At 50.3% G+C, this 14,949-nt stretch overlaps 1 protein-coding gene across 1 annotated transcript in view; it reads left to right on the top strand.

Moving 5' to 3' along the window:
• The window catches only part of SULT4A1 (sulfotransferase family 4A member 1), a 32,903-nt gene extending 20,171 nt beyond the window's left edge, over positions 1-12,732 (top strand). The window contains exons 3-8 of the mRNA XM_001362515.3: positions 2,168-2,298; positions 3,613-3,693; positions 3,766-3,892; positions 4,453-4,547; positions 6,035-6,173; positions 10,794-12,732. Coding sequence (XP_001362552.1) covers positions 2,168-2,298; positions 3,613-3,693; positions 3,766-3,892; positions 4,453-4,547; positions 6,035-6,173; positions 10,794-10,906 — 686 coding nt within the window. The 3' untranslated portion in view covers positions 10,907-12,732. The remainder of the gene's footprint in view (positions 1-2,167; positions 2,299-3,612; positions 3,694-3,765; positions 3,893-4,452; positions 4,548-6,034; positions 6,174-10,793) is intronic.
• The last annotated feature ends 2,217 nt before the right edge of the window (positions 12,733-14,949 follow it).

Raw genomic sequence — 14,949 nt, 5'->3', positions numbered from 1 at the left:
AGGGCCTCCACAGCCGGGGGAGCATCCAAGGGAAAGAGACTTATGATAAGGGCACTGGAAGCCTTGACACCCAAGGTTTTGCGTGGAGAAGAGAAGACTTGGGCGAGGACAGCGTTGCCGGCTTGAGTGCATGAAGGGCTAGTCTGATCCTTCCACTGTGAGGTTTCAGGGGAGCCCAGTGGATGTGAGGAGGAAGAAAACTATAACCTGAAGGCAATGTTATGATGCTTACAGGCATGCCCTGAGGAGTCGGCTGCCTCATCGGGTAACCAATGATCTCCCTGGAGTCACTCCTGGGTTCATGAGGAGCCCAGACGAGGAGGTTAAAGCAGAGATCCTGGTATGGAGCAACGATTTGGACCATTGGACCAATGGATGACTTTGATGGTCTCCTCCAACTCTGAAGTCCCATGATGCCATGGCTCAGGGAGAAAGGCCCCCAGGGCGTCTTGTCTCCTCATGAGCCTACACAGGAATTGCTGCAGCCATGTGTTTCCTTGCAATAAAAGAGTCTCCTGCCCCTCCTTGCTTTTTCTGGCCTTAATATTTCATGAGAATGACATGCAGTGGCTAAGGACCATCAGAGAATTTTACTGTTCCAAAGTATTCTGCTGGCTCATTAGCCTGTGGAGGAGAGAGGGGAAGTCAGTGCTAAAAATAAAATAGGTACCAGAGAGAGAGAGCGCATGGGAAGGACCTTTTGGAGAACCACATTTCTGGGTGGTGCTCTTTTGTAGATGAGTGACAGACCAGGCAGGCAGGGCCTCGCTAGAAAAACTAGAGGGGCTGGAACGCTTTGAGCCTTTGCCCACACTATTTTCCTAGCTTCAAGTGTCCTCTTACCTCAGTTTCCTGGAGCTTTAATCAACTCCTCATTCAGAGCTTTGCTTAAAAAAATGGTCTCTCTGTCACCTCTGTGATGAACTCTGGCTTGCTTCAATCATAAATTAAGAGGGGGGGGGGGAGAGCTGGGTGGCTCAGTGGATGGAGAGCCAGGCCTAGAGACAGGAGGTCCTAGGTTCAAATCTGGCCTCAGACACTTCCCAGCGGTGTGACCCTGGGCAAGTCCCTTGACCCCCATTGCCTAGCCCTTACCACTCTTCTGCCTTAGACTGCCAATACACAGTATTGACTCCAAGACGGAAGGTGAGGGTTTTTATTTTAAAAATTAAAAAAAAAGAGTTGGCTGGGGTCTCAGAGGTCACCTCATGCAATTCTCCCATTTTAGAGATGAGGGGACTGAGGCCCAGAGTGAAGTGAAGTGAAGGTCACACAGTGGAGAAGCCTGAATTTAGGCCCGGGCTCCAACTCTGGGACTTTTGTTTTCCTTGTCCACGTCACCTCTTCAGCTACCTTTGCTTTGTGCCCATCCCAGAGAGGGTCGAAGCTAAGGTTGGATCTGAGAAACGACTCACTAATCATGTGCTGTGTCTAGAGCACTCCGCTTAGTTCTAGAGCAGATCCAGAGTTTGGATTGGGGATGGTCCTTGCACTCATCGAGCTCACGGTGCAGTAGGGGGAGAAGACAAAGCCAGATAACTAGCACGACAAGCGCCCCGGAAAGGGGGGCAAACCAAGGGTTCTGTGGCATGTGGGGGAGAAGGCTGTTGGTCGCCGAGTCCAGCTTTCCAGGGTGGGCAGGGACGAGCGCCCATCAGGGAGGCGGGAAGGGGTGAGCGCGGGGCCCCTCCCTCCAGGCGCTTTGCCTTCCTGTCTGGCCCTTGGGACCCTCAAGCAGCCTTGTGCTCAGTGAGTGCCGTCTGCAGCCAGCCAGCCAGGCAGCTAGCCTTTATGGGGGCCTCCTTCTGGCCAGGCATTGTGCTAAGCACTGGCACTGGGGGGGGCTCCATTGAGCTGCTCATCCCCTAACCTGAACATCTTGGGGCCAAAGATATTGTCAGCCCCAGTGGGGGGATGATGGTGATGCGGGAGCACGTGGGGAAACGGGGAGGGCAGGAGGGGAGGGGGAAGGCTCGAGACCCTGCAGAGACAGGAGACCGAGCGAGCTCTAGACTCGGCCGTGGGGGCAGCGAGCGGGGCTGGAAGCCGCGTTGGGTCCTCTGCTCCGTCCTGGGTGGGTGTCCCTTACAATCCCTGGAATCTGCCAAGCACTGCGGAGCCTCTCTAAGGCGGGCACAACCAGGGGCTCTTTCCTTTTCTTTTCCAGGCACCGGCTTACTCCAGGAAGTGGTCTACCTGGTGAGTCAGGGAGCTGACCCCGACGAAATCGGCTTAATGAACATCGACGAACAGCTTCCTGTCTTGGAGTACCCTCAGCCAGGGCTGGACATCATCAAGGTGACCGGCCGTCTGTCCTCCATCGGCACCCAAATCTCAGGCATAGTCGGCTTCAGTTCAACTGAGGGACCCTTTGATGGAGGAAACCTTAGGGGCAACTGGGTGGCACGGTGGAGAGAATTGGATCTGGAGAGGGGAGGTCCTGGGTTCAAATCTGAGTCCTCCTAGCTGTGTGACCCTGGGCAAGTCACTTCACCCCCAAAGCCTAGCCCTTACAGCTCTTCCGCCTTGGCACGGATACTTAGTATTGATTCTGAGAGAGAAGGCGAGAGCTGAAAAAGAAAAAGAAACATTCAGCGACCACCTACTGCGCCATGCTGCTGCTCTTGGGGCCAGCTTGATGCCAAATCTCAGGGGGGCTCTGGGCCCCCTCCTGCCCCTACCACTTGTTAGCTGGGCGACCTTGGGGAAGCCACCTGACTGCCCTGAGCATCCCTTTTCTCCTCTGTAAAATGGGAGTGCGGAGACGTAGCACTTGTCATGACGATGATTGTTACTATTAGCGCAATGAATGCTGGGTATCCTCCTGCTCCTCCCCATCAGCCCCTGACGCCAGGGCATCAGGCAAACCCCCCAAGTACCATGAAATGTAAACTAGGGCTCCGATAGAAACGCTTTGTCCAACACCATGAAATGGAAAATGCACAAAAGCTCCCAGAGGCCGTGAGCTGGCCCAGAGGGGCTTGGCCGGCTTTGTCAGGACTCGGCCATGGTGGCCCCTGAGGGCCCGCCCGATTCCGAAAGCCTGTGATGTCACGACGTCCCCAAGCGCCCTAGGGGAGCTTCCAAGGGAGGTACACGCAAGGGCTCAATGTGGCCCCATCATTGATCGCGTGCCAACACTGTGCGAGGCCCCGAAGACCCCCCAACAAGATGAGAGTCGGTGAAGGAAGTCCCATTCCGTCAGGGGGTGAAATCAGGCCCTTAAAAAGACAAATACAGCAGGGGGTGACCGGCCCGTGGGGCTTGGGAGCAGGAAGCCCCGAGTTCAAAACCCACCTTAGACACTAACTGCATGACACCCATGAAGAAACTTAACCTCTGCCTGCCTCCGTTTCCTCATCTATAAAATGGAGATAATAATAGCACCTTCCGTCCAGGGTCGTGAAGATCCAGGGAGATCTCTGTAAAGCCCTTCGAGGCGTGGGGATTGTTTGTGTGGCTTCTACTCCCCGCCTTACAGAGGCGTTCAAGGGAAGCTCTTTGCCAACATTGTAAGCTGGGTTATACCCATTTTACAGATGAGCAAACAGGCTCGGAGGAAAAGCCGGGAGCTATCAGACAGGATTGTGAGTGGCCCTTCTTGTCTTGCAGGAGCTCACGTCCCCTCGGCTCATCAAAAGCCACCTCCCCTACCGGTTCCTGCCTTCAGACCTCCACAATGGGGACTCCAAGGTAAGCGGCGCCCCCTCCCCCAGGGTTCCGGGGGGCTGGGGAGCAGCCTGCTGACCGTCCTCCTGTTGGCAGGTGATCTACATGGCTCGCAACCCCAAAGACCTGGTGGTGTCTTACTACCAGTTCCACCGCTCGCTGAGGACCATGAGCTACCGGGGGACGTTCCAAGAATTCTGCCGGAGGTTCATGAACGATAAACGTAAGGGGGCGCCGCTGCGGGATGGCCCGCGGCCTCCTCGGGCATTTTAGCTTTGTGCTGGCCGCTCTGCGAGCCCAAGAGGTTCCCAGCCAGCGAGCCAGGGCGCCTCAAAGTCCCCCTTAAGTACTGGGGGCGGCGTGGAGCCTCTAGAATGCACCTGTTCTCCGGGAGGGGTGCAGGAGTCCAACCAGGCCCTCTGTTTCCCCCACTAAATCAGACAGGATGGCAGTGAGAGGACCTGAGACTGGGTGGCATCAAGGCCAGCTAGAGATACTTAGCTTGAAGAGGAGGAGCCTGGGGGGAGGGGGAGGGTCTCTACAGAGAGCTCAAGTGCTGTCACTGCTGAGGGCGGCAAAGGCTCCTCCTCCTCCTCCTCCTCCTCCCAGTCCCCCCTGGATGTGTGCTCTAGGGAGGCTGCGGCCAGCTCTGTCTACCCCCAGGCAGTGACGGCCGTCCACACACTGCTGGCCCGACGCTGGGGCCCCTTTGCTCCACACGGGACGGGCAGCCTCTGCCCCGATCCGCCCAGAAGGTGAGCCCATTCCCCGTTGTCTCTGCAGTGGGCTATGGCTCGTGGTTCGAACACGTCCAGGAGTTCTGGGACCATCACATGGATTCCAACGTGCTCTTCCTCAAGTATGAAGACATGCATCGGGTGAGTGGATCTGGGGAGCCGTGGGCTGTCCGTGACTGTAGGAATGGCTGCACCCCCGAGACAGGCAGACAGGCGGACAGGCGGACGGACAGGTGGACAGGCGGACAGACAGGCGGACAGACAGACAGACAGGCAGACAGGTGGACGGACAGGCGGGCAGACAGGGGGATGGACAGGCAGACAGGCAGACAGACAGACAGGCGGATGGACAGACAGGCAGGCAGACAGACAGGCGGATGGACAGGCAGGCAGACAGGCGGACAGACAGACAGGAGGATAGACAGGCGGACGGACAGACAGGCGGATGGACAGACAGACAGACAGGCAGGCAGGCAGACAGGTGGACAGACAGACAGACAGACAGACAGAGCAGGGAAGAAGAAACAGGGAGACAGACCCAGAGAGAATGTGTTACATCATGGATGCTGCTCTGTCTCATGGCATGAAAAGGTTCAAGGGTTATCGTGTCAGAACTGGAAGGGCCCGAGAGCTCATCTGGCCCAAGAGCCTCACTTTAAGACTTGCCCAAGATCGAAGAGCCGGTGAATGGCACAAGCAGGGCTCCTGAGCCCTGGCTGGGACCCTTCTCAGCAGACTTGCTCAGGCCCGCCATGCAGAATGTAGATAAGAATAGCACCTACCTCCCAAGGTTGTTGTGGGACCAGCCTGGCACATAGTAGGAGTCTGCTTTATTATTATTATTGCTTAGAACACTCTTATACATCCATTTTCTTTTTCTTTTTTAAACCCTTACCTTCCATCTTGGAATCAATACTGTGTATTGACTCCAAGACAGAAGAGCAGTCAGGGCTAGGCCATGGGGGTCAAGTGACTTGCCCAGGGTCACCCAGCTGGGAAGTGTCTGAGGCCAGATTGGAACCTCCCCTCTCTAGGCCTGGCTCTCCATCCACTGAGCCACCCAGCTGCCCCCATGCATCCATTTTCTTGACAATGTTCTTCTCCCCTATGCTAGTGGATGTCTGCCCCATCTAGACTCAGGCCACATGAGGTCTCACAGGGGTGGGAGTGCTGTCCCTTGGCCTCTTTACTCTCTCGGCCTGCAGAGTCCTTGTAGGGACCAGCCTTTAGCCTGTGGCCTTGCTCTGGTCTTTTTTGCAAGTGACCAGAAGTTGGCACCCCGGCTTCACTTCACCGGCGCCTTTTGACCCCCCCTTCTACGGGCCTTGTGTGTAAAACGAGAGGGTGAGACTAAGGCCTGCTAAGGCCCCAGTCAGCTCCCGATGCCAGGCCGTGGCAAGATCCGCTTAGGAAGGTTTGCCCCTTCCTCCTCTGGCCATTTAACATGGGCTGGCCCCCAGTCCTCCAGCCCACGTGGCTGGGTTCTCAGCTCTGGCTCAGCTCCTTGTGGCCCCCATCCGTCCTTTCTGGCCCGGCATGGGCTGGCCCCCAGTCCTCCTGTGGCTGAGGACGGGGCGAGGGGGAGAGGGGTGGCCGTGCCACTCATGCTTCCTGTGCTTCTCCCCCAGGACCTGGCCACGATGGTGGAGCAGCTGGTGAGGTTCCTGGGCGTATCTTATGACAAGGCCCAGCTGGAGTCCATGGTGGAGCACTGCCACCAGCTCATCGACCAGTGCTGCAACGCGGAGGCCCTTCCTGTTGGGAGGGGTACGTTTTTTCCTTCCTCGCCCCATTTTCAGCAACTCCATCCCCAGTATTCGACCTCTCTTGGGTGCACAGACACGCTTTAGTCCCTGCTGCCTGGCAGTAAGACAAACACAGATAATGGCCATGTGTGCGGCCTTCCCTGCTAAGTGAGGTATGTGAGATTTACGTGAGGGTCCCCCTGGGCAGGGGGAGGTCAGCACGGACAGAAGGAATCCAAGAAAGGGTCTGGAAGGAGACGGCGTCCCAGGACTCACGCTGTGGCTGCCTCCCTGCTTCATGAAGCTCGCAAAAGCCATTGCATTGGTCTCCTGCCTCAAGTCTCTCCCCACTCCCATCAGTTCCCTCTTCAGTAGTCAGAGGCTTTCCCAAAGCCAGGGGTGACCCTGTCTTCCCCCCATCCTCTGACTACTCTAGGATCAGTGCTAAAGTCTCGTCCGGCATTGGGTCCCCTCCCCCTCACACTCCGGTGCCCAACCTACTCCCCAGGCTCTTACAGGGCTGAGCTCTGAGGTCTCGAAGGCCACACTGGCTTCCTTGCTGTTTCTCCATCTCTCAGCTTGGCCCCCTTTCTTAGGATTCCTGCCTGTCGTCCAGACAGGTTCTCACGGCTTCCAAGTCCTTTGGCTAGAGCAGGTCTCTGGCTTGGTTGGGTGGCACGCTTGTCATCCATCATCATTCAGGGACTCTGCACATCCCCCATCTGTATCCTAAGACTCAAACCAAGCAGTGGCTGTCTGGGGAGCTCTAAACTTCTCCAGCCGAGCCCTACCACGGAGGGGAGAGATGGATGGCTCCACCCACAAGCTCCTAACCTTGTCCTCTGCTATCCTTGGAGGGTGGAAGAAAGTTCATTGAAAGACCTCAGTGAAACCCATGTGTGGATAAAATCCTCTCTGCAAGGGGCTGAGAGCGCCCCTTGAAGGCCTTCGCTGTGGAGCCCAGCAGCCTGCACCACTGCACCACTGGACAGCTCTCCTTGGGGATTCCCTTCTAGTCCCTGGGCATCTTCCTCTGCGCTTCCCTCCCTGCTCCAGGGTCTGGTCCAAGTTCCTTTCCGGTGGCAGCCTCTCAAAGGCTCAGGGACAGAGTTCAGATCCCCATCCTCTGCCCTGACCTAAATCTTTTCCTTTTCAGGATGGACATTTCCAAGTTTTCCAATTCCTTTCCTCCAGTGGGGAGAACGTTATTTAGTGAGATTTTTAAAATGTCCTGGTTATAGGCCATTTATGATTTCTGCCTTTGCAAGGCTGACATTTCATACATGGGGGCCTACTTCGACAATGAGCCTTATAAGGGAGCAAATGAATGCCATTTCTTGAGGGCTCTTGACAAGGATGGTAGGCCAGGAGCCCCCAAACTTGATCTTGAGGGGCTGATGGGGAAAGGGAGCCCTTGAAAAACACATTTCAGACCCTGACGGGTTAGAACCCCTCAGCATATTGGACAGCAAAGAATACTCTGGGTGACATTTCCTGCTCCAATTGTCTGGTTGTCCGGTCCTGCTCCTGACATCTTAATCGGCTATTCATCTCAGCCCAAATGACCTCCGATGTTATGGCTAACAGACTCCATTTCTCTTTTTAATGAATTCAGTGTTGTCACTCGATCATCAGACGAGAGTGTGGGAGACCTAGACTGAGATAAGACAACTTATTCCAATCCTGACTGTTTCTTGGGCAGGACATTCATGACCTCTCTGAGCCTCAGTTTCCTCATTTGTGAAATGAAGCAATTGGAACAGCTGGTTTCCAGCTCCTGATGACTCAGAGATCAATACCAACATCTCTTTTGGGCCTTTAAAGCCCTTTATGGTCTGATCTTTTCCACTACCGTAGGCTTTGCTTCTGCTGTGCCTCATGCCTGGAATACCCTTCCTTCCTCCTTACTGCCACCTCTTGGAATCCTCCGCTTCTTTCCAGGCTATTTGTATTTATCCTTCCTTGAGGGCAGAGACTCATTTTTTTGATCCCTAGGACCAAGTACAGGGCGAGCTCCTAAGAGGCATTCGATACGTTGTCAAAGGGAAGTGAATCTTTAGTCACTTCTAGCTTCAAACCCTGAGATTGCTTATTCCCAGGAGTTTCACAAGCCAACAGTTACTTTAAGACGTTTGCATCCTGATACATCCCTGATCCCAGCTGGATCAGGTCATTCCTTTCCATACTGTGACTTGTTTCTACAACAGTCCCCATGAGTGCTAATGCAGCCTGTGCCTGAAAAATTGGCCAACCAACCAGGGCCCGCTGGATGCCCGGCGTGGTGTCAGGCACTGGAGATGCCCGATAGTAATCACTGACATTTCTTTACAACTTGCAAAGCTACCTATGGACAGAGTCTTACTTGATCCTTTCAACGGCCCTACTTTACAGCTGAGGAAGTAGAAACCCAGAAGGGTTCACTGGATCTGCCCATCTTCATCAGCTAGTGAGCATCCAAGGTGGAATCTAACACCACATTTCTCCTGATTGCCAATGTTGCCTGGAAGGCCTCCAGTTAAAAAAAAGCTGCAACACTCTATTTTTGGACACCTCAAATGGTTAGGAGGTATTAACTTGTGTTGAGCCAAAATGCCCTTCCCTTTAGTCCTCCCATGGTTCCTGGAGCTATTCTCGGGGGCCAAGAGGAACAAGACTATTCTTTCTGTCTTGTGCTAACCCTGGAAGCCTCCTGCCATGTTTCCCCCTAAGTTTTTCCTTTTCCAGTTCCTTCCATCGGCCATCATGTAAAATGGTTTCCTGCTACCACCCCATCCTGGTGACTCTCCTCTCCATGCTTTGTCCAGCTTGTGGGTGTCCCTAACCCCAGTAGTCCGATGAAGTCTGACCAGGACAGATGACAGTGTGACTATTGATTTTCCCTGGATTTGGGCACAATAATGAATGGAGCAACCCATCAGATCGTACCTCTTGCTAAGGGCTGACAAGTTGTCTGACTGAAAAATAACAATTTAACTGTGTTGTTAGTGATTGAATGGTGAGGTAGAGGCACACCATTTTTGGCAAGTGTACAGATTTGGTGACCGACGTAGACAGTCACGCTGCATAGTTTACAGTTGAAAAAGTCCATTCTAGGGTCTGATTTGGTCATTGGCACAGTCCAACAAACCAGGTAACTGCTATCTCCCATCCCCTTCTGTTGAACAGGTCAGGCCTCTGAGAGGCCCTTTGGGTTCTTTCTCAGGATAAGGCAATCCAGTCTTATCAGGGTTCCTCCCCAGGATGAACATTTTCTTTAGCTGTGAGCAAAGAGGAGGGGCACATTCTATTTGGAGCCAAAGCAGGCTGGGAAGGCTCCTGTGCTAGGACCCCTCCAAGGAGGAGGGTGTCCTTTTTAATAGGTAGCATGCATCGTACTGAAAGGCCGCTCACTCCCTACACTTCCCAGCTACCCTATGAATGAATCACCCTTTTACACAGGAGGAACCTGAGGCACAGAGTGGTGAATCACACTTGTCAATGGCCAGACAGATAGTATACATCAAGGTGGGATCCTTCGTTACTACTTGGGAGCTGCAAATCAGGTTGTAATACAGAGAAATTCTTTATCGCCACTAAGAAGTTTTCTCTTGGGCTTTGACCAGTCCAACATTGAAGTGGGCCCATATCAGAGCACAAGGGCATATAAATCCAGGACATTTGAGGTCTACCCTGAGAACTTTCTGTCTAAAAAGCGGTCTGTTTCGTAGGATCCATCCCATCTGGTAGACAGAATGAGACCATGGAGAGTGAGCAGCCAGCAGTCACAGGACTCCGTTTTGAGCCCTAGGTCTACCATTTACTACTTGGTAGGGCCTCAGTTTCCTCTTCTGCAAAGCAAGGGGAGTGGATGAGTCCAAGTTCCTCTAAGTCTAGAGTTTCCAGCTCTACCTCGAGGATCCTATACTATTTAGCCTAGTGAAGAGAAGATTCAGTAGGAAATGGTCACTGTCCTCATTGAAAGGGCCATCATAGAAGAAGAGTAGCCTTCTCCTGCTTGGCCCCAAATGACAAGAGTATTCAAAAATAGCTCAGACTGCCCTAGGAGGTAACTGGTCGATCAGTGAACAAACAAGCATTTCTCAAGTGACTACTGTATGCCAGGCACTATAAAGAGCGAGCTTCACCTCAGTTGTGATCTTCAAAGGAGACTAAATGTGGGACCAGAAATAGGAGGTCCTGGCTTCAAATCTAGCCTCAGATACTTCTTAGCTTTGTGACCTTGGGCAAGTCACTTAAGCCCAATTGGTTAGTTTTTACTGTTCTCCTGCCTTAGAATAGATACTTAACATTGATTCTAAGAAGGAAGGTAAGAGTTCAAAAAACAGAGACTGGACAGTGACTTGTTCCTGTTTAGGTCTGGGTTGGAGGAGGTCCCCCTCAACACTGAGATTCTGTGACCTTGTCTTCAGGTATGCCTGAGGTCAGGCCATATTTCCCCAAACCCAACAACTTCAGCCTGTCAAAAGTCTAACCACTGAAGCATGGCTGTCCTACAAATGATCTGCTGGCTCCATTCCTAACCCACCATGTTCTCAAGTGAAGTCTGGGGCCTGGTGTTTCCACTGTCCACATTCCCAGGTTTAGAAGTTGACATAGCAAGCATCTGGAGATCAAATGACACCTTGTCTACTTTTCATTTCAGGAAGAGTCGGGCTATGGAAAGACATCTTCACTGTATCCATGAACGAGAAGTTTGATCTGGTATACAAACAGAAGATGGGAAAGTGTGATCTCACCTTTGACTTTTATTTATAAGAGAGAGAAAACTCAAACTACAAAAACTTTGCATGCTCGCAGCACCCGTGCCCTGTACGACTAGCTAGAAGCCCTTGACGCGTTCCCTTATGACTTGCTGGACAAACATTGGTAGCTCTGTGTAAAACAACTGGAAAAAGCTGGCGGCTAAGTAACTGTAGGCCATGTAATTACCTTCAGTCCCAAGCAGCCCTCTAACCTGTAGTGTCTGAAGTCCCTTATCTATTCATGTAAGTCATTACAAAAACATGCAGCTATGATGGACTGTATTATATATAAAACTATAAAGTATGCAACATATATGCAATTAGAATGTATACCTTTTCAGCCCCTTCCTGGTTATTTATTGTATTTTATAGAGCTTTTCACCAAGACTGAATAAACATAGTAAACCAAATAAATGTTCATTTCAGAGGGGAATTAGTGACAAGCCCAATGGAATGCCAGAACGATCTCAGGGGTTAACTGTTCTATTTATTTTTGTAGTTTTATCCGAAAGGGCACAATGATCTGGTTCTTAGATAAGTAATGGCCCCATGATGGAGACAGGGATGGGGTGAGAGACAGGAAGAAGGCTTCTCCTTCTTTGATTTTTCTAGGCCCCGTCTTTGATAACCCTTCTGAAATGTAGGCATATCTTGCATAGCGTCCTAAGAGCACAGTGTGCGTAAAAACAATAGTAGTAGGGCACTTAGTCCCTAAGGAACAACAAATGGGAAAGGAAGCAGGTTGGTGGTTAACGGTGCTCGTACTCCAGGGCTAACTCAGATCACTCCTAACTATCGCATGTGGTCTGAGGCAAACAGTCAAGTGATGCTGCAGTGGCCTCGTGTGAAGTAAGAGTGGGATTGGGTGATAATGCATTAACCACATCGGCACAAGATGGTATCGGATGAGGACACATTGTGTAGAGTGTGCCCATAGCTGTAGACACTGGCCACTCCATTTTCCAGATGGGGGAGGGGGAGACCTTCCGCATGGTTTTTAGTGGGTGAGGGAGGAATCCAGCACATGGACACGGAACCCAATCGGAAGTAGTCCCACAGAAGATGACATTTGTAGTGACAGAAAACATTAGTCATGAATTACACCCGGAAATTGTTTTACTCCAGGGCTGCCTTTTTGTCCCCCAAGACAGCAGGTGACAGACGGAATCTGGCAAGCAGACTGCCAACTCTGAGACTTCCTAAATACGCTTGCTCTTTCCATCCCGTGTATGTTGTTCTATCCGTACATGGCTGCAGGAGAATCATTTCACCAGTTCTCACTCCTGTCTACATGAGCCCTGAGCCTTGTGGTGTCTGAAGGGAAAAGGGGACCTGGCCATTGCCTTCCCACTAGTCCCAAGCACAGGGGATCCACAGGGTAAGGAAAGACATTCTCAAGGGTGGGAAGGAGAGTCGGAAGGGTGGTGGGAAGGGAGGTGGGCAGCCAACATCTGGTTCTGAATCACCTTCTTGATGGGGCCACAAGAATGTTGGATCTTCTAGGGTGAACCAGCAGCTGAGATGCAGTAGTTACCCAGGTTCTAAGGCTTGAAAGGGCTCAGTTCTGTGCTGCTTCCTTTGAAACAGGTGTAGATGCTGTATTTATACTTTTTTTTCTTTTTAAAAATAAAGAAGAAGCTGTTTGGAGGGCAGGTGGCCCATGGCCGGCCCAGTACCTCCTCTTGTTTAGCTCTGTGTGTGTGTGTGTGTGTGTGTGTGTGTGAGGCTGTTTTCCATGAAATTTTATTTCTATTTTTCTATTTTTCGTACTGTATTGACCTTAAGCACTGCGTGTTTTCTGTGTGCTTGCTTGCTTCTCTAATAAAGACATGTTCTGTGCCCCAGGGTCCTTTTGGATGCCGCCGTAATCACAGTTTACAATGCTCTTAGGCTTTCTTAGTTACAAAGGACTGCATAGTACAGCTTGGTTTTTTTTTTTTAAACTTCCCTCCCATCTTAGAATCAATACAAGGTATTGGTTCTGAGGCAGAAGAGTGGTAAGGGCTACACAGTGGGGGTTAAATGACTTGACAAGGTCATACAGCTAGAAAATGACTGAGTTCACATTTGAACTCAAGACCTCTGGCTTACCAGTCTATCCACTGAGGCACCTAGCTGTCCCCAGAGAAGAAGCTCATCTCAGCAAGGGGCTGCAACTTGCTTGCTATCACCTAGCCGATGAGGGTCTGGGTCAGGACCTCAAAGGAACCGAGCACTTAATCCAGGGTTGTGCTTTCCAATCCTTTTAAACTGACACACAAATGCTCCCCTTCCTCTCCCCTTTGTCTCGGCAAGACCAAGGTCAGAGCCAGTTTTCCTCCTTGTCACATTAAGGTTCACTACTTTTGCAACAGTGGAGTTTCCAGTCAATGACTACCCAATACTTTATGTAGCTGCTACATTTCCTGAAGTCCATCGGGTGGTTTTGCAGTCGAACTTCCAAACAGCTCCTACATTCCGTTACAAATTCTTGGGTGCCTACTGGGCGTCACAGTTCTAAAGTCCATAATCTGAGAGAGGAGTCTATGTGGCCAATCTATGTCCATGTCACCTCCCCTGGTTGAATGTATGCTGTTACATAGCATGATGACTTTAGAAGTTGGAGGGGATTTTGGAGGCCAAGTCTAAACTCTTTGTTCTACCAGAGAGACCTAGAGACAGAGAGGAGTAACTTCTCCAGCATCACATGGCTCCTAAGTGCCAGAGGGGGTGGTTTGAATCCAAGTTTTTCTGACTTCAAACAAATGCTTGTTCCACTACACCAAAGCAGGGAATGCTTCCATTTCTGTCTTTTTCTCCAGAACCTAGCAAAGTACCTGGGACACAGTAGGTACTTAATAAATGCTTGCTTTCTTGATCTTAAGGTGCAAAAGAGAGGAAACTATCTAAAAAGCTTTGCTGTACACTTAGACCTCAAATTATACTATAAAGTAATCATTATAAATAGTATAATATTTAGTGCTGGTTCAAGACTAAAGTAGATCAGTGGGAAAGACAAGGAAGGTAAGGGAGCACTAGAGAAAGCTGAACTCACTAAGACAATGTTTAATAAATCCAAGAACATAAATTCTTTAGGGAAGAACTCTTTATTTGACAAATATTGTTGCGAGAAATGGAAAGCAGTTTGAGCAGTTTGGCAGAAATTAAGTATAAACTAATATTCTACACCATATACAATGAGCTCATTCAAGGTCAGATCATCACAAAATTAGAAAAGAATCACATCAAATCCTTTCATATCTATAGCTCTGGAGGTGAGTTCTAGAAGTGGTCATAAAAGAAGAAATATATTTTGACTTACTTAAAATTGATTTCACATAAACAAAATGAATGCAACTTGGATAATAAGGAAAAGCAGTCAAGTGGTGAAAAATATCTTTCAAAAGGGTCTGATATTCAAGATATACAAAAAAATTAATACAAATATATAAGACCAAAGACCAAAAGATTTATGGTCACAGTGGAACAAACAGTTCTCAAAAGATGAATTGCAAATGATTAAGAGACTTATAAAAGGTTGCTTCAAATCACTAAAAATAAGAAAAATGCTAGTCAAAACAATCAAGAGGTTCTGGGGAAATGGTAGTCTGGATTGTCTTTGAGAAACCACTATGCTCCTACTAAACTTCTTCCTGAAACAAAGGTCCAGATTCTGGGCTTTCCTATTTATATACAGTTTTCTTTTTGTTTTGTTTTTTAGAATTAATGTTGTGTATTGGTTCCAAGGCAGAAGAGTGGTCAGGGCTAGGCAAGAGGGGTTAAGTGACTTGCCCAGGCTCACACAGCTGGCAAGTGTCTGAGGCCACATTGGAACCCAGGACCTCCCATTTCTAGGCCTGGCTCTCTATCCAGTGAGCGATGTAGCACCCCCATATATGGCTCTACATATGTACAGAGGACATGAGAAGGGAACAGGTGTACTTCTGCTAACAAGATTCCCCAGTTTCCTAGTAGCCAATTTCTTTACCAACACAAAATTAATGGGAAGGTGTAAAGGACACATGCCGCATGAAAGCCTTCCCTCCAAAGCACATGCCACAATTCCACAAGAGAAAG

Source organism: Monodelphis domestica, chromosome 5 (genome assembly GCF_027887165.1).
Source record: "Monodelphis domestica isolate mMonDom1 chromosome 5, mMonDom1.pri, whole genome shotgun sequence".
Taxonomy (NCBI): Eukaryota; Metazoa; Chordata; class Mammalia; order Didelphimorphia; family Didelphidae; genus Monodelphis; species Monodelphis domestica.
Note: the sequence above shows the minus strand (reverse complement) of the source record. Positions and strands in the feature narration are given on the sequence as shown.